General features: G+C 38.8%; 1 protein-coding gene across 6 annotated transcripts; it reads left to right on the top strand.

The window, feature by feature from the left end:
* Nucleotides 1–117: 117 nt before the first annotated feature.
* Nucleotides 118–18,953, top strand: LOC121899912 (G-protein-signaling modulator 2-like). Of its 6 annotated transcripts, none has more exons than XM_042415686.1 (15): nucleotides 118–206; nucleotides 7,889–8,110; nucleotides 8,463–8,598; nucleotides 8,976–9,115; nucleotides 10,191–10,314; nucleotides 10,596–10,711; nucleotides 11,255–11,410; nucleotides 12,423–12,531; nucleotides 12,826–12,991; nucleotides 13,304–13,401; nucleotides 13,574–13,765; nucleotides 14,714–14,879; nucleotides 15,664–15,849; nucleotides 15,937–16,052; nucleotides 17,827–18,953. In XM_042415686.1, coding segments are annotated over exons 1-15 (2,097 nt in total). In that variant the 5' UTR covers nucleotides 118–204; the 3' UTR covers nucleotides 17,995–18,953. The 6 variants fall into 6 exon arrangements, with proteins under 6 accessions (XP_042271620.1, XP_042271619.1, XP_042271621.1 ...); XM_042415685.1 differs by having other exon boundaries at nucleotides 118–212; XM_042415687.1 differs by lacking the exon at nucleotides 118–206 and adding an exon at nucleotides 219–329.
* The last annotated feature ends 219 nt before the right edge of the window (nucleotides 18,954–19,172 follow it).

The following is a 19,172-nucleotide window of genomic DNA, read 5'->3' as shown; positions in this document are numbered from 1 at the left end:
CGTTTGAAAAAAAGTCTCCGCCCCAAAGCCTATTTATCCGCGTTGACTAGTCGATCATGTGAGCTTCAGCAGTAGTGTCAACATTTCCGACGGCACATAAACGCAGCACCCGTGGAATCCTAATTGGAGTCAGATTTGCAGGCGCGAGGAGTGGCTTCTCTAACTTCTGCTGCCCGCGAGCCAACGGAGTCATCTTCCTAACAGATGTACGCGTGAGTAGTACTGTAAACATCTGGATAAAAACACTAGTTTTGAAGAGTCCGAGTGGGTGAACACATTTTCCGAAGCTGAAGCCATGTTTGTGGTGTTTTTTCGCACTTCAGTTTGAGGTAGGCTAACATAACGTCTACTAGCGTTTAACGTTAACTGAAAAGTTTTGTTGTCCGTCCTGTTGTTTTCTAGTGAAAGTGACCAACTGTTAACTGCGACGTGAACCGTTAGCTCATTTTTCTCACTGTAAACTTAACTACTATAAAGTTCGTACACCCGTTTTGTTTGTATTTACATCAGCAGACTAAAACGTCACTCCACTTCATCATTTGCCTTCCAGTAAAGCAACGAACATGTGATGGCATGTTCATGCTAATCTGACTCATTTAAATTACAGTTTTCTACTACACAATTTACCAAACTCTCATCACGTCACGATACTGGATTTAAAGAAAAAGTTTAGTTCCCCTATTTTACTCATAAGAGGCATAAAAACAGGATCTTGTGTTTTCATGACACTTATTACAGTAAAGATATAGTCAGCAGCAATGCTTATTAATTACATGTAGCTACACTGATAGTTTTTCATGTACTGGTACGGTTTTGAGTGTAGTCTTATTTGTAATATTAGTCACTTTTTTTGGAGAAGAAGTTCACTTAAGTAGTTCAGGAAAGGCAATAATTACACAGAGTAGCCCACAGTTATGGTGCTGCAGCTCAGTTTTCCATTTAAATGTGCTTCTAACCTCTTTTTCCCATGCAGGGTTGGGGTTAAGTCTCTAATGATGGTTTCTTATAAGCTTTCTTCAAAGAAAAACATGGTTATCACTTTAGAGAGCATCACTTAATTGTAGAGGGATTGGTTGGGCGGATTCATATTGAACTGGTTATGGTTTAGGATGCCACATCGGGCCTTTTTATAAGGAGCATATGTGACTATAGTGTTACTCAAAGCAAAGAGCTTACACAGAGCTGTTTGATGCTTGTACTTTTTATTTGTTGTTTTCCACAAGGATTACCTCTCTTCTACTAAAGAAAGTAAAAATGGCAGTAAAACAGTACTTCTAATGCTGCAAGGAACAGCTTTTGTCAGCATGTCAAACTTTAATGACTTGTACAACACACTCCTACTGTATACGTGTGTTTGTCTCGTTAATGCAGGACTGTGATGTAGGCTTATAGTGTAGAGATTGTTAATGACTACTAATTGCACTCATGTAATTTAATTTAACTCACATTTAATTTGAAAATGCCCACACACCATCCCTCCCTGCAATTCATAATTAACAGATGACTTTTACATTAGGCTAAATTTAGATTCACATGACATGGATCAAATGTATGTATAAGTGTCAAAAGGTAAGTATTTTGTTGCACTTCTGTCTTGTTCTGTTTTCCATGGTCTCAGTTCCTGTTGAATTTGTCCTTCACTGTTTCTTAATGAGCTGCTGTACAATGTTACATGGTTAGAGGCAGTGAAGATAAATATGTTATGAATGTTAATCTGAATGTGGACGATAATTCCATTTTGGCCCTTTTGCATTGTTGGAATTTGGTGAAAATGTAGCTAACACCCATGTCTCAGACATCACTGGAAAAATGACGTAAAACATGCAGAAAGGTCAAAAAGTGAAGTCGCCAGTACAAAGAGTCAGACTTATGATCTAACTGACTGAACATGGTGTGATTGTTGCCAGACATTGTGGTGTCAGCATCAGACACAGCTGCCCCCTGGGATTTTTTCACTGTAAACTGTCTAGAGTTTACAAAGTATGATGCAAGCAACAACAACAACAAAAAAAAATCATTCAGTCAGCTGGAATTCTTCTGGCGAAAAAACACAGTCAGGGAGTGAGATCACAGCAGAATAGATTCAGTCAAGCCAACTGGGAGGCAAACAAGTCCAGAATTGCTCAATGCCAAAAGTTTGTCCAGAAGAGATAACAGAAAGTTCACAGTTGGCATATGATCAGCAAAATAGGAGGCGTTAAGAGTGGATAAAAATGTTGCTCAGCCTGTTAAATCTGAAGTCTCTGTTTTGACATGGTCTACTCGTGGGAATTTGACGCAAACATCATTAATCTTTCTGCCTCGTTTCACAAAGATACAGGCTGGTGAGGCTGGTGCTCTGTGATATCAGTACTGATCATCTTATGAATGCCAAGCGTTGTCGCTGATGGGCAACATCTGTCTGACTTTTTTTTTTAACATGGGCATTTTAAGCAAAATAATGGCACATCACAATGCAGTAAAAGAAGCAGTAAAGTGGCCACGGAGCCTTCTGTCTATCCTACTTACCTATTTACTTGTTTATCCATATTTACATCTTCAGGAAACACAATCACGTTTATCAGTATTGCCTTGAACAAAGGTTGGGAACAAACAACTTCTACAAAATTTATAGCCACTTTAGCAGCAATGAACATAATTAAGTTGTAGAACATCTTTGATTCAAGTGCATTCCCATCCGCACCCCTTCATAACATGATTGATTGCGTTTGTGTATTAGATGAATTAGACGTCGCTGTTGCAATCACTCAATGTCAGTAAGTGTTGTGTTTACTGCCGCTCACCAGCTCCAGTTTCAAGATAAGAGCCGGCACCGGGATAGCGCGATGGCCGAGTTCTCACATTGTTTGACGGAATCCGTGTGTGGCAGTTTTTTTCACTGTTTCCTGATGATATATGTTAGTGTAGTTAGTCTCCAGATTTTTTTAATTGCTTGTTTTCTCATGAGCTGGGCGGGTTGACAGGGATCCATCATGCTGTGTACACACTCGCTGTGTTCATTCAAGCTCTTGTTAGGACTCTGACTGTCATGTATGGCAGCGCTCCTCAGCACTGTGCACACGACAGGGAGCATTTACTTCATGTCCGCCACAGGTAGGCTGTATGTTTACAGTGTCTGGTTTGTGAGGTGTTGTATTAGCAGCAGTATAGTATTTCCATGAAATGACTGCCAAAAAGGATCGTTTTCGTTTTATTGCATTATGTCTTTAAGGACTTTCTAAAATCCTTATTTCTTTAACTTAGAATATAGATATAGGTCAGAATATTTGGTATGGATTAGAGCTGAAACAAAATAAATCTGCAACAATTAAGATCATCATTCAAGCAAAAAAAAAAATCATAACATTTTGTGGTTCCAACTTTTTAAATGTGAATTTCTTCTATCATAGTAAACTGAATATCTTTGGGTTTCGGATTGTGGGTCGGACAAATCTAGCAATTAGAATATGTCAACTTGAAATTATGATGTTATTTTTCACTCTTTTTGGAAATGGATTAATCGAGAAAATAATCAAAAACATAAATCAATAATGAAAGTAATTGTAAGTTGTTGACTCTTCATTCCAAAGGGAATATCAGACAAATTGAAATGTCATTCAAAACTATATCAATGTATTTAATCTTCTAGTAGTACTCTCTGCTTGCGCTTATAGATATATTTTCATATTTATGCGTTCATCCATGTAGATGTGAGGACAGGCAACAGCACTGTTCTCCTCCGAAGCTCTTCTGTGACAGTAACATGACACCTTATTGGCTCAGTGATGAATGATGCTGAGTAGACTACAGGAGGTCCTCACTAGCCATAATGTAAATATTTCATGGCACATGACTGGAACAGTTGTGAGAATATGAACCTGATTGCAGATGCATTCTCATTGTATGATAGAGTTATATGGTATTGCACCACTATTGTAATGTTTGGTATTACAGACAGTACAAGCCTTGACAAGTCAGTGTATTATTTGCACAGTTTCCTCTTAATGGATTGCATTCTCTGCCTTAAGTAATAGGTAAGGGACTAGACTGCCGCTTAGTCACACAGACCAGATAATTGCTGGTCCAGTTTTAAACATTAACAGTGATATCTTCCCAGATAGGAGCGAGTGGGAAGATGGTGGTTGCAAGCAAGAAGGATGAACTGCATTAGAGCAGCTGCACTTAAGGTGTCTCTGTGCTCTTAGGTAGCTGTTAGAGCCAAGAGCATGATTATCTTAACAAGCCTAAAACATTTCCACATGCGCAAAGGTTGTGTGATTCCCAACATTTGCCCTCATTATGATGACTGAGCTGGCTTTTGGCAGCAGGCAGCTTTAATGTCACATGGTCTATTCCAGTCCTTGCGGTCAACCTAATGGCAGAGGCAGTTTATCTTTTCTCCCCCTAGAGGGCACATTGTTTCAGACGTCTTAATTCAGGCAAGTGGATTTCTCTGGATTGGCTACAGCTGAGTGGCTAGAAGCTGTGAGAAGAGATTTCGAAATGGTGTGAATTTATTTCGGGCTTTATCTTTCTAATTCTTCATTTTCCCTGTGGGGGTTTTCCCCAAGATATTGAGGATTATGAAAATGAAAAGAATGAATAACTCATTAAAATTTGTATTATTGTGCAGGTAAATTATTTTTGAGGGGACAATAGAAATATTCCTTACCTTCCTGCTGCTGAATGATTATTTCATGGAGTGTTGAGCAAATAGCCTTAGGGTTCACTGGAGCCACTTAAAGTGGCTATAATTACCACTGAGCTCTGGCCTAATTGGAAGTGACACACACCATCAGGTGGCTTAGAGATGCAGGTTACTAGTGGCTAAGTGACAGAGAAACACGACAATCAGCTCAATCAGCAACATGGCATCCTAACCGTCCACTCTCTCTACGATCATTTCTGCTTGGAAACAACCTGGTGTTAATTTGCGTTTGTCTAAACAAAAGGTTTATGACCCTGGTACCTGACCTCTGAGGTTGATGTGAGCGCTGAGCCGATTAAGTCCTTTTGTTATGCTGTTACCACAGGCTAACAGAGCTCTCTTAGAGACGGCAGCAGATCCAACGGAGCCGCGTTTTCTTTATTTTTATGAAAGTGGGACACTGCGCCTACGTGCGTTATGTGTATACACGTGGAAGAAGAGAAGATAAAGGGTGTTGCGCCGAAAGAGCTGTCTTTGCTTCAGAAAGTGATCGAGAAGCTTGAAATGTCCGTCGTGTCAAACTGCCTCGAGTGCATCAGAATGGGAAGAGGCAAAAGGTACGTGAGTGTGGGCATTAGCATGTCACTGCACATTGACTGGGGGTAATGCATTGTTCTGTTAGATGTCAAGAAGCACATTCATCTAGACAGAGGAAACGTTTTTTCTTATTTTTTTTGTATTTAAATGGATTAACAGCCTTGGCAGATTCAGACGAATCCATCAGTAGACTTTACAACTTGCATGGGTAAACTTTCAAGAGAAAGCCGTCCAGAAAATTTTGATGAGCTATAAAAAAAAAAAAACATGGATTTTTTTTTTTATCCAAGTTTCTAATGTCTCTACATCAGCTTTCACTTTTGAAAGGAGGTTGAAAGGAGATCTCTGCTGTCCAGTTGAGATGAAATACATTTTTAATTACTTAACTTCTGTTTACCACCGAGATGTGTTTAAGTTGTTCCTTTGTATGGTGATGAGGAAGCTTTTTTCCCCTTTTTTTGTAATTTGATGAATTACAAAGCTACGTTTGGTCAATCCTTTCTTAATCATTGATGCAGGAACCAGACAAAATACCAAACAGGTTATTAATACCTCATAGTGTTTCTTTTATTTGCTGGGAGGGGCAGAACTTAACCATGACCTTAAACATCAATTTGTTAAGGGGCAGGAGACAGACTGGGAGGAAGTGCTGTCTGGAAGGCTTAATACTGGGTGGATTCAAAAGTCAGCCTAGAGGAGAACACTCACGCAACCCATTGAGAGCCAGACGCCCATCCTACTGGTTTTGATGGGTAACATTGGCAGATATCAGAAAACAAGTCTGACGTAAACCTGTGATTATTCAAATGAAATTGCATGCTGGCAAACGTATTAGTTTTCATGGGACGTGCACTGAAATCATTGCATATTCTAAAATAAACACCAGGTTAGCTATTTTAATTTTTGTATTTCCTTGTGAATTCAGTCTGTAACCTCCTGTCTAGGTCTGAACACGGAGAAGAAAAGAGTGAGTGAAGTTGATGGATATCTCCTTTTTCACAGCTTTGTAGATGTGAATCGTGCATTGAACTCATGCATGACTGGATTTGTTTTACGATCTTATGATGTAATCCCATTGACTCATTCACTTAGTTTTTTTTTTTTTTTCACTGACAGTTGCAAACTGACAAAAGAGGGATGATATTATTTTGTAGGCAGGGTGTGGGAGTCATAAAGTGCTGGTTCTTACCACAGACGCTTTCTGAGTTTACTCTGCGTTCGTGGTTAAATGTTAAAGGCGCACATTTTCATTCCAGGGTAATTTTGGAGTTTTTAAACCTCAGTATTCATGACAGGAAATGCTCCGTCTTATTTTGGATTTAAAGTTCTTGACTCTTGTTTCACAGCGTCCCAACTTCTCTCTGCTTGACTTGAGCTGTATTTGTTTAGTATGTGAATGCCACCGGTGTAAGTAAACATCCTATATTGAGGGTTGAGATCAGGTCATGTCATCATTCAGTTTTTAACAGATCTTGTGTGAACTGGCTTAACACAAGACACAGAAGATGGCCATGTACCATGCTTTGCCATACTTTACTTTCCTTATCATGTCTGCCTTTTGTCATTTTAGAGGATGACTGGTTTTAAATAAACATGAGGTTGTTTTTTTTCTTTATAGATTTCATTAACAAGATAAGAGACAGCCATTGAAGTAGAGCGGTTCTTTCTAAACCCATATTGGTGTGTATATAAAACATTATGCCTGTCCAAATGATTCAACAACCTTTGATAAACAAGTTTTTCCGACACTTTTGCCATTACAGGAAGAATTGAAATATTTTTGTTAATAATAAAGTAAGGCCATATTATTTTTATATTTGGACAATTTGATATGAAAGTGGTGTTTCTTCGATCTTTTGATAACATAATTTAATTTGTTTCTGTAATTGATTTTTAAAATGAGCAGTTTTAAATGGAATAGGAGTCTTATCTTTTTCTAAGATAAAATTGGAAGATGTCACCTTGGGCTTTTTTTTTTATTTGCATTTTTCCTTATTTTCTGACAAAAGGACAGGATAATTAATAATGAAAATATTCATTACTTGCAGCCCTTGTTGAAAACATATTTGACTAAAATTAACCTTTTACATATGTGACTTTCTTAAAGTGACAAAGTATGTAAGAGGTAAGAAAGGATATGAATCTGTGATTGTAGAATTGAAAATTGGATATCCTGGTTTTAGTCCATACCAATCACAAATAATTCCCTATAAAAACTCCATCTTGCCCAACAAAATCCTGTGGGAGAGTTGTTAAGTGAGAGGTCTCATGAAGAGAGTTGTGACTGTGAAAATGAGTCATAGGTATTTTAGCTAACTTGCGTTTTATGGTACTCAAGCAGTTTTGGTTAAAATTTTGTATGTGTTTGCAGAAAGACAGGCCCTTACTCCTTATCTGCCCTTTTTGTCCTGAGTTTAACCTAATTTATTAATTTGTTCCGCTAGATTTTACAAGGCGTTTTGAATTTGTCAAACACATTTCCAATATTTGATTATACTTTATACTTGCCTTCTTTCACTGAGGTTGTCTGTATGTTTTATAGCATTTGTTAAACTAATCTGCAGTGAGGAAAATTTGAAACCCTCCTATTTCAGTGATTTCATGACTCTAGACATAGAGTAGACTTCACTTTCACGTCTCACTTAGATCCCACTTCCCCCGCAGGATGGAGTCATCGTGTCTGGACCTGGCTCTGGAAGGTGAGCGGCTCTGTAAGGCTGGTGACTACCGTGCCGGTGTGTCTTTCTTTGAGTCTGCCATCCAGGTTGGAACAGAGGACCTCCAGATCCTCAGTGCCATCTACAGCCAGCTGGGCAATGCCTACTTTCACCTGCAGGAGTATAACAAGGCCTTGGAGTACCATCGCCATGATCTCACACTTACTAGGTAAAAAGTTCCACAACCATGTCCTCCTTCGAACTCTTTTCATACACATGAGATGACTTTGAAAAAAACTTGTTCCCTGCTGGTGTGAGTCTGACCTGGTTTAGTGACCCAACAAGACTTTTATCCAGGTCTGACCCATAAACTCATTTTATTTACCTTTTCTCCCGCCATGATTATATTGCATAACAAGACGTGCTTGCAGCTATAAATCACTTTCTTGCCTTGTGTTTTTGTACTAATGCACTTCAACATTCCAGACTAATCATTTCCTAATTTTTCTTTCTCTCTTGCAATTTACTTAACCGTCTGTGTTACGTGACATTGATTATTGGGAGCTTTTCTTGTCTCTTAGAACCATTGGAGATGAACTTGGTGAGGCCAAAGCCAGCGGTAACCTTGGGAACACATTGAAGCTTTTAGGACGGTATAATGAAGCAGTTGTTTGTTGCCAACGACATTTGGATATCACCAGAGCCATGTATGATAAGGTGGGTCATAATACTGACTGAATTTTAGAAATGTGGTAACATGAGCTTAAGTGGAAAATTTCTTCAGTGCTTTTATCTCAAACACCTGAAAATGAATCCCTGTTTTTTTTAAATGAAGAGTACAGTCAGTGACTAAAAGGCCCAATTGCTTTTGATTAGAATAAATGTATCCATATTTGTTTTCAATCATACCACAACATGCTCAGCAACAGTTTGGGTATGCATGATGACTGCGAAGCATTGACGCACCAACATCTAGAATAGTTTGCCAGCCCACATGCAAACAAGAAGGTCTGGTGTCAGTGTATTTTAAGTATATAATTACAACATTGGTCACTCTGGTTTCGGTCTGTGAAAACCCGGTGTGCGTGCTGTAGGTTGGGCAAGCTCGAGCGCTGTATAATTTCGGGAACGTGTACCATGCCAAGGGCAAGGGCATCTGCTGGAGTGGAGCAGAGCCAGGAGAGTTTCCAGAGGAAGCCAGGACAGCCTTGAAGAATGCTGCACAGTACTATGAGTGAGTTTGTGTCCCTGTTTCTGTCTAAACATGGATGTTGTTTTTGTTTTATTATGAAAGCCCTGAGCAATGATACAAGTGGCCTGATGGTTAAGTGCCAGAACCTCAGCTGAAGGGTCACAGGTTTGATCTACACAATATACATCAAATCAGTGTTGAGATACTGAACTTTTACAAAGTTAGTTAGTTGCTTAAAATTAAGTAGGAGCTTGAGATATAAAATGTAACATACTCTATGCTGGATGGATGATGTATACATTTAACAAAATTGCAATGTTTAAAGTCTGTAACATACACTCTTGCTGCCCCAACTTTCATACTTACATTTTGACAATGATGAAAAAAAACAAATTGTTGATGAGGTTGTGTTCCCGATTGTCCCTCCCATCAGCCTGTAGGTAAAAAAATCAAATATTGTTGAAAGTAGCCACAGCAGTATCATACAGTAAATATAATGTTAAACAAGAGAGGTAATTATTGACCTTGGGAATGGCAGTTTCACAAATTGATCTCAACTCAAGGTCCACTCAAGGGCTTTTTCTGAAGTTTTTAACCACATGTCACAGTCTTCATCATCAACCAGAGTTTGCTTACTTGTGATAGTTGGTTCAGTTATCATGACCTGTTCTATGTGTGGAACATTGGCCTCAAGAAGAGATGGTGTGTATGTTTTTTTTTTTTTTTTGTTTTTTTTTGCTTTGGATGTGAAGTCACTCTTTGCTCTTTCAGATCAATATAGTTTCATACTTATAGTACAGTAAGTCAAATGATGATATGAGCCATCTCTGTGAAAATCAAGCAAGTCTGACCACTTACTTAGCTCTGGAAAAAGCTTCTAAGTTTATATGACGTGGCTCAGTGAATTAACCACAAAAAAACCCAAAATGAAATCATTGTTTTTATTGTAAGTGCTCGTTGGGTGTTTCAGGCTCTTGCATGGCCGGAAAATTACCCTGAAGACTCAACAAAAAGTATTGAGCTTTCTGTGAAAATAAGCATTTTCTAAAAATCCTGCATATGTGAATTTACTATAATATGTACATGTCTATCTCTTGGTTATTCTTCTTTTACAAAGAGCAAACCTGAGCCTGGTGAAGGAGTTGGGCGATCGGGCAGCTCAGGGTCGCACCTATGGGAACCTCGGTAACACTTACTATCTGCTGGGTGACTTTGAAACTGCAGTAGCAGCACATGAAAAGGTAAGTGGCAAGCTACTAGTCAAAGTCAGAAGTACATCTACAGTGTCTATAAAATAATACCTGCTTCAAATTGGCCTGCACTCTTTTGCGTGACAGCCATGCAATTATAGAAGTTTACGTTGGTTTGGAAGATACAAGTTTATATCCACACAAATGTTGTTTTAGTCTGACCCCATGATTGTGAAGGCTGTGTTTCCTGTCTTGATTACCTCAAAATGTTTCCGGTTAATCCTGACCTTAATGGCAGTAATGTGCACCCTACTGTTTGTCCTGTTTGGCAGCGGCTTCTCATCGCTAAAGAGTTTGGGGATAAGTCCGCTGAGAGGAGGGCACATTGTAACCTTGGCAATGCTCACATATTCCTCAGCCAGTTCGAAGTGGCGGCTGGTCATTACAAGTAAGCAAACCGGAGGCTCAGTGCCATTATTGGCAGGTGTCTGTATTTGATCATTATACTTTGACATGAAACAAACATGCTAATGTTGTCATTTTTTTAATTTTATCACTGTTCTAACATTAATATTGAAATTCTTTTTTTCTTGTCTTCTTTTGACTGTAAAAGTTTGAATTTCAGCCATAAATCAATTGGGTAATAAAAAAAAAAAAAAAAAACAGGATAAAGTTAAATGTGCTGAACTGGGAAACTAAGAATGACTTTTGCTTGTAGAAAGAAGACAAACACAAAGTCTGAATACAATACAGTCATTCATAACAACCATGGATATGTGCAATACTACACAAAAATGTTATTTTTTGTAGTTGTCCAAGAACTAATTGAATTCAACAGTTTTGAATTCCTTATCCCGGAATTTTCTTGACAGAGAAGCCCTTGGAAAAATAGCATCAAAGAGAGAAAAGAAAAGATCAGATAACCATCATTCTCCTGCACCCACCCTACACATTCTTTGACCTTCTTCCTCCCCTTCTCTTTTGCCCCCAGGAGGACTCTGCAGCTGGCCAGGCTTTTGAAGGACAGGGCAGTGGAGGCCCAGGCCTGTTACAGTCTGGGCAACACCTACACACTACTGCAGGACTATGAGAGAGCCATTGATTACCACCTCAAACATCTGGTAATTGCTCAGGACCTCAACGACAGGTATCGGCCATAAATGCCATTTGTCGTCAGCCTTTGAAGTATAATGAGAATGTACAGTTTGAATGTGGGTGGTCCCCGAACAAATCACTTGCCAAACACCCATTGAACTACAGTAAACTTAGTAAAACTTTGATAGGCAGTTCAAGTCACAAGAAAATTGTATTTGTTGTCTTGCTTTTTTGATTTAATGTCATGAACACATAGCTATGAAAATGCCATAGTAGTGTTTTTGGAAAAAATATTCAGTAGCAAAGATATGGGAATTTACATGCACTTTTAGAAAGCTGATCTGTATTTGGCAAAAAAAAAAATAGACTTTCTATTTACAGATAATAATTTTCAAAATATATGATCAGTTTGTAAAACATTATTTACTTGAATATATGAAATTTAATGTTAGCTCCACCCAGACCAATTACAACATTAAACACAAGCAGATATAATCAGCTATAACTTTAGAAAGTATAAACTGAACTGAAATACAATATCAAAAGAAGTCAGCCTGAAAACTAGATTTTTTTACTTTATCTTATAGTAGAGGCTTTTCCCCTACTATATCACTGCTAACAAGGCAATGCTGTAGTGTGGGAGTAGCTCTGTTTATAGTCTTAGGAAAGGAAGCATGGTTTCTGGTAGTATAAATGTTCTCAGCCTTAATATTGTCTATAAGTCACGTAAAGGGTATAAAATGTAATGTAAAAGGAGAGACAGGGAGAGCTATTAATCTTGTTATAATTGGTTTGGAAATGTCTCTTTACTCAAGCTCATGGGATTATTATACTGTATAAAACAGCAGAGCATTTTTGTACACTGCAAAATGTGTACAGATATGAGCTCGATTCAGGGCTATGATAAATATGGAATTGTTGAATACCAGCTTTTGTTTTGAAATAAACATAAACTCATGTTTAAATCAGATTTATGTGCTCATACTGTGATAGCTTGCCCTACCCAGTCTTGCATAATTTCAGTTGAAGTTGCTCAGCCTGTTTCCCTCTGTGCCTTTCTGCAGAGTTGGTGAAGGAAGAGCATACTGGAGTCTAGGAAATGCCCACACTGCCCTGGGGAATCATGAGCAGGCCATGTACTTTGCTGAAAAACATCTGGAAATTGCCAAAGAGGTGACTGTTTATTGTTTACCTCCCTCCTCAGAGTCCAATGAGCAGCTGCCATCAGGCCACACCGCCATCTGCTGGTTGTATGTGGAACAGCATGGAACTGGCAGTCCTCAGCTTTATACTGCATCTACAACACTTACCTTTCTGTTTTCAAATTTGCCTGCAAGAGACAAACAGCTCACAAAGTCTGTATAAATGAATCGCATGCAGCAATAGTATGCTCTGTGTTCGCTCACATTGTTTCTTTTGCAGTCATTTGCTTCATTAACATTAACTTTGGTGTTGTCGATGGTGTAGACTGGAGACAAAAGCGGCGAGGTCACTGCCAGGATGAACTTGTCGGACCTACGGCTGGTTGTAGGCCTGAAGTCCAACCCCAACACCCATTCCAACATCTTCCGCAACACCAACACTAATAGCTCTGCTCTGCCAGTGAGTCATCAGGGCTACCTCAACTTCCCAGGTAAATCTGCATTCTTCACAATACCTTTTGCAATGCAACTCCTCACATTTTCCAGAAACTGGCCATGTCAGTTTGGAGTGTGTAGCAACATGCAGATTTCTTGTACTGTAATGGTGTCCTAAAGTACATGTATTCTAGTGTGTAGCAGCATGTTTACCTTAAAACACACACATACACTCTTAATGAACTCATTTGGAGACATAACATTCTACACTGACGTAAAATTCAGTGAGAAAACATTTCATTGTTGTCCTTTAGTTGTGAAAGTGCTGTAGAAATACAGCATTTGGCCACACTGTTGAATTTTTTCAGGGGTGAAGACTCCAGCCAGGAGGATGGGCAGTGCAGAGAACCAGGAACTGAGTCCAAGTCCAGACAAAAATCCAGCTGACAATTCACCGGCACATCCGGTATGTATAAGAGTACTTCATGAGGCACATTGTTGCTTTTTGTGCCCTCAGTATAAGGCACTGGGTTTTCACTGTGAGATTCACTAATTTAGTTTTGTACTTTTGTTGCAGTTCCGCATTTGTAATTAGTTATTATTAAAACTATTTATCCGTATGTACGCTGAATTTACAGGACTGGGAGGAGGATGTATTCCCCAGGTCTTCAAAAAATGACACAATTAAGGCTTCCACTAAGCTCTTCCTCTTTCATCGGCTCAGAAGCAAGAAGCAGAAGAACAACAAATTATCCCCTAAAGGCCAGCTCGAAAACAGCACAGAACACTCAGTACCTGAGCCGGACCCACCAGTGTCACTTTCACATAAGGTACCTCTAAGTACAGCAGATTGTCCTGCTCACTCATAACATGCCTGGAACACACAAGAGACTATAAAAAAATAGAGAAGAAATATGAGAAGAAACACTTATGCTATGACACTGTCTAATTCCCCAAATTCTTTTTTTTATATCCAGTATTAAAAAAATAAGTCTGGTTATATTCTATTTTTCCAAGTCAACAATGAGCTGATCTTAATTTCCTGTTTCCCAAAAAAGAATCTCTGTGCCACAGACTTCCACTGTTGTCCAGAACTATTAAAAACACATCAGTGAGCCACACTGTTGACATGTTTAGTCATTTCAATGAACATGGCCACTGTTGTTTATTTTGAGTCAATCCAACACACAACCCTGCTGCTGTAAATACTAACTAGCACACTAAATCTGCAGCTGAAAATAACACATGTACTCATTACTCCTGTCTGAGTAACATTTGAGTGCCCAGCTGTTTTTTTAGGAAATTACTGACCTGTTTTCCTTTAAATGAGCACAATGTAGGAAGAAATACTGTGGTGTGGCAACACGGGATCATTGTTCTTGACTCGTGTTTTTAGAACAATGTTAAGTTAAATGGTCTCTGCTCTTTTCACTTCTTGGAAAGTTGCCATTTTTTTATTTTTAGCCCTAATTGAAAACTTCATAAATGAAGGCAGCATATCCTAACTGCATGAACGTCTGCACATATCTACTGTACATCAATCTGTTCTGTGGTGTAATTACAATCATGTGTAAAACACAGAGGCATACTATTTTGATTTAGTGGCATAGGAAATGCAAAATAACCTAGTAATCTAAATTTATCTCATTTAAAGTTTCCTCTGTAACTTTAGGGATATTGCTACAATATGCCCTTTCTGTATTGATTTCTATTTAAAACTTGTCTACCACCCTGATTACTGTATTTTTTTTTTTTTACTAAAATGTTTATTTAAACAGCAGCAGGGATCACGGGACACAATTGGAGAGGATGGGTTTTTCGACCTCCTCTCTCGTTTCCAAGGCAACAGAATGGACGACCAAAGGTGCTCTCTACTGGATGGCCAGAGCCATCACAGTGCCCAGTCCTCTCCCTCCTCCACCCCACCTGTAGCTGAAAGGAAATGTGAGTGTGCCCCTTAGTGTTTTATTCTGTGTTCACACCATATCCAAGGAATAGTACAATTTTCTGACTTGGGGGGGGGGTCAAGGTGAAATGGAAGTCGAAACTTAAAAGAAACTGATCTCTTCTCATTCAGCTATATGTTGTTCTTCTCTCATTAATGACGAATTACTCGTCATATTCAGATCATCTGGTGGGACGGTGAGTCAGTGTCCAGAGGCCGATATTACCCCTGTCCCTTCATGGTGTGAATGCAGCATGTCTACAAACTTGTCCGTATCAAATGTTGTGTAATCAAACCTCTTGAGTTATTGATCTTAAAGGGATATTCCACACAAAAATCTCTTTTTGAGTATCAAACACACTCCTAACCTTGAATGTTTAGATCGTGGTTTCATTCTTTACGGAGCATGACGGCTTCTATGGACGCTCTGATACTTGTTGTCCGCCCTGAAAACTGGTCATTTATAGGACTGTTTTTAATCAGCCATGAATCCAAGTTGATCACTGCCTCATTGCTTCTTGAAGGATGAAACTGTGGATCAAACTAGGGAGTGTTTTATGCTCGAAAGATTGACTTTGGCAGAGTATCGATTTAAGTGTCATAGATTTCCTGTTTTGTAATCCCAGAGCGTCTCTTCCTGTGTTTTTTCCGTTACCAGTTTGGTTTTATGTTCTAGAGAACCAGAATACAATACTGGTTGTAGTAGTAAAGGGCACAGCTCTCCTGCTATGTTTTGACTGGCACAGAGTTTTAAATCACCTACCGATAATTATGTGTTTCTAGCTATTTTGGAGCACGAAACACCATTGCAGGATCCTGGTCATTTCCTGGAGCTGCTGGCCAGCTCCCAGGGCCGTCGTCTGGACGACCAAAGAGTCAGCATGAGCCATTTTCCTGGCTTGAAACTCAGCATCTCCAACCCGCCTCATACACACTCCACCTCCAGCACAGATCCAGTCCCAACACAAGGTGATGACTCATGATGTACTGCGCAGTTTTGTCATCTCCCTCTATCTCACTACTCACGTCTTGATAAATGTTGTTTTCTCCTCCCAGCCCCCATCTCCAGTACAGAAACACCTCACACACCCTCCCTGTACAGTCGCATCGAGGCCAGCGCTGAGCAGCCTGAGGGGGATGATGTCTTCTTTGACATGCTAGTTAAGTGCCAGGTGAGAAAAAGAAATCCAATATCCTGCTTGCTGCCGAAGACATTTAGAATAATATTTACCTCTCAGCACTCATAGCAGAACATAGATCCTTATATTGCGGCTCCATAATTTTGTTTCTTTAGAAAGGCCTATGTAAAAACTGTATTTTTCTACAGATAATTGATCCATTTACACTCAAGTAAATATAACTGAGTATTCTTTGATTATTAGAAACTTGCTTCATCATGTATGTTGAGTTGTATGCTGAATTGTCGACAGATTTTACATTTTTGCATGTTGAAATGACTTGCTGGCACTAACTTAAACATTATAGGTAAAACTACCAATTATTTGGAATTTATTTGAATTTACCAACTGAACACTATCTCTAATTTCTCTATAATTCGTACTAATTCCATTGTTCTTTCACTTTTTGGAAATTACCGTATTGGTCTGAATATAATTTTTTTTTTTTTTTCCCTGGAAATACGTCTGAAAAAGGGGGAGTTGTCTTGTATTCGTGTCTAGACAATTACGTATTCACAACATCAGATATTCTTTCTGAATGAAAAAGTAGTGGTGTAAAACCGACTCCTACAGAGTGTTGCAACATGGGTTGCTTGTAGCCTTAATGTTGCTACGCTAACAAGTGTCTTAAAGTCTGTTTATGGTGAATGTGTTAGAGTCAGTCAGCCCTAAAAGTGTTGTGTTAGTCTAGTTTAACCCGCAGGAGTTTCTGAAGGCTGGTATGACATGTTTTTCTGTCACGGAGGAAATACGTTCATGACGAGTGAAAACAAGTCCAAAAAGTCTTCTAACTTCTCTACTGCAGAAATCTAATATGTCAAGCTGCCAAATACCACTGTGACAGATGATAAGGAGCTCAAAAACACAAACAGGTAGTCTTATGAATGCTAACTGCCATAGGAAATATTTCTTGGCCGCTTCAAAGAGCCTGGTAGGAGAGAGTGAGTATGTAACTTGATGTAAGTTATATTCAAAAAGTATTTTTCCAAAAACAAGTGTTGTTAAAAGGGGGAGGGGGGGATTTCTGAGGCACTGAATGCAACTCTGTGCACCATTTTATTTTTTACTAGAGCCCTGCTGCGTTTTTTTTTTCCTGTTTGACTCAGTCTCGAGTGGTTGCAGGAAGAGCACTAGAAAAAAAAGAAAAAAAAACACTGAATGTTTCACTGGGATATTATAACAAAGGAGTCCAGATAAGCGAGGCCTACACAGAATCAGTCATTGGTAATCACAGTCTGGCTCACTATAATACATGACTTACTGAGGTGTCACAATGACACAGGCAGTGATAATCTCATGAGATCAAGTAACTAGTGCTTACAGAGCCAGGTGCCACAACTGCTCTCAATGCATGATGGGAAACAATTAGCTTTATCCTAAACCACGTGGACATTTGCTGTCAGATTGGATCAACAAGATTCTGTTCACATGGACTCTTAAATTTTCTGTGCAGTTGTATACATTTAAATTATATTTTTTTCACAAGTTAAATTGGACTATGGAGGTTTATTCTTTTAACAGAATAAACTGACTTGTATCAACCAAATAGGTAGAATCATCTCAATCCAAATAGCTCAAGTCACAACAAGCAGCAGATCTTATTTGATTGAGGTGCTACACAATATTTTGAAATGAGTAACTGGAGTTTTACATAAATAAAAGTGTTTATAGATGAATATTAAGGGTCTAAATATAACATGTCATGGCTACTTGCAACAGAATCAACTACGATACAGTAATTGTCCTTTCTGTCTCCACAATGTTTTAGGGCTCCAGGCTGAATGACCAGAGATGTGCTGCACCTCCCTCTGCAACAAGGGGACGTACTGTTCCAGATGAAGATTTTTTCAGTCTCATCTTGCGTTCCCAGTCCAATAGGATGGAGGAACAGCGGGTCCTACCGCCATCTGGTGTCACTCAATCCAAACCAGACTGACTTATTGGAGCTATTTTATCATGTTTTCTCAGGATACAAGATGAAGTCACTAAACTTCCATTAGATTTTTTTTTTTTTATTATTATTATTTTTTTTTAAATCAAGATTTTTGTAACCCACTCTACCCTTGGCTTTGCCTTTCTGGATTGTCCAACAACACTCCTGTGAGACTGACAAGAATACAGGGGACGCTATAAGGATTCAAGGTCTCAGATAATACAAAACTGGTCATTGCAACTGTAAAATTGTGGGACATTTTACGTTTTCAAGACCTATGGACTTGTTTTTAGCTAGCTTGTAGATCATCTTGGTTACTTTTATCAGACCTCAGTACCAGTGACAACTTTCTACTTTGGAAGATTGCATCAAGTCACTCATACAAATTGTTTTTGTTTATTTTTGGTAGGACTTAGAGTACTGTAGTCCAGTGTCATAGGCCAAAACCAAAGAGATTTCTGCATCATGAACCTCTCAGATCCCTGTGGTATGACATTCAGGTGATTTATCTCTGAGACCTTCTGCAGTCAAGCAAGCTGGAACATAGCATGTACTGTTCGGCCCATTTGTGATTCAGTTAAGTCACCAAGAGTGGTTTGAATTAACCTCAGACCTCTCCGACACTTCATCACAGAGGGTCAATCGACATATCTCTTCTGGGAAAATAAATGGACATATTCACTGCTAACCCAATTTTAAACCTCTAGGTGACTGGTGGGACATTTATAGTATATGCATCCAGATTTTACTTTTGAAGACTGTCAATTTTACAATGTTCACAGAAACCCTACAGTATGTACCATATGCATTATTGCCATGAACTAATGAATGGGATTTTTCTTTTTTGCACAAGACTTTACAAGGGACCTACTAGTGAGAGAAAAAGAAATGTTGTACTAGCTTTTATATTGATAACTTCTCCTGACACTGGAGAAATAAAATCTCATTTATGTTCCAATTTATTTATTTAACCTTTATTCATTATCTCTAGTGTACAACATTGGGAATTTCAGTGTCATCTTTTTTTGCTACATATCAATACAAATAAGTGTATTTACAAAGTGCTCTCTGCATCAGTGCGTCAGACCAGATTCAGTGTGTCATTCCTTTATTTCTAACCTTCATGTTGACTTGGGTTTGGTCTCTTCAGCACTGGCTTCTTTTTCTTATCTCCAAGAGAA

Source organism: Thunnus maccoyii, chromosome 7 (genome assembly GCF_910596095.1).
Source record: "Thunnus maccoyii chromosome 7, fThuMac1.1, whole genome shotgun sequence".
In the NCBI taxonomy this organism is placed as follows: Eukaryota; Metazoa; Chordata; class Actinopteri; order Scombriformes; family Scombridae; genus Thunnus; species Thunnus maccoyii.
The sequence above is the reverse complement of the archived record's forward strand: the minus strand, read 5'-3'. Positions and strand labels throughout refer to the sequence as shown.

Excerpts from the sequence above, each read along its gene's own strand:
- LOC121899912 (XM_042415683.1), top strand. The coding sequence starts at position 5,105 with ATGTGTATACACGTGGAAGAAGAGAAGATAAAGGGTGTTGCGCCGAAA. Across the intron at positions 10,315-10,595 it reads CAGTAGCAGCACATGAAAAG|CGGCTTCTCATCGCTAAAGA; the intron begins GTAAGTGGCAAG and ends CCTGTTTGGCAG. Across the intron at positions 14,880-15,663 it reads ACCTGTAGCTGAAAGGAAAT|CTATTTTGGAGCACGAAACA; the intron begins GTGAGTGTGCCC and ends ATGTGTTTCTAG.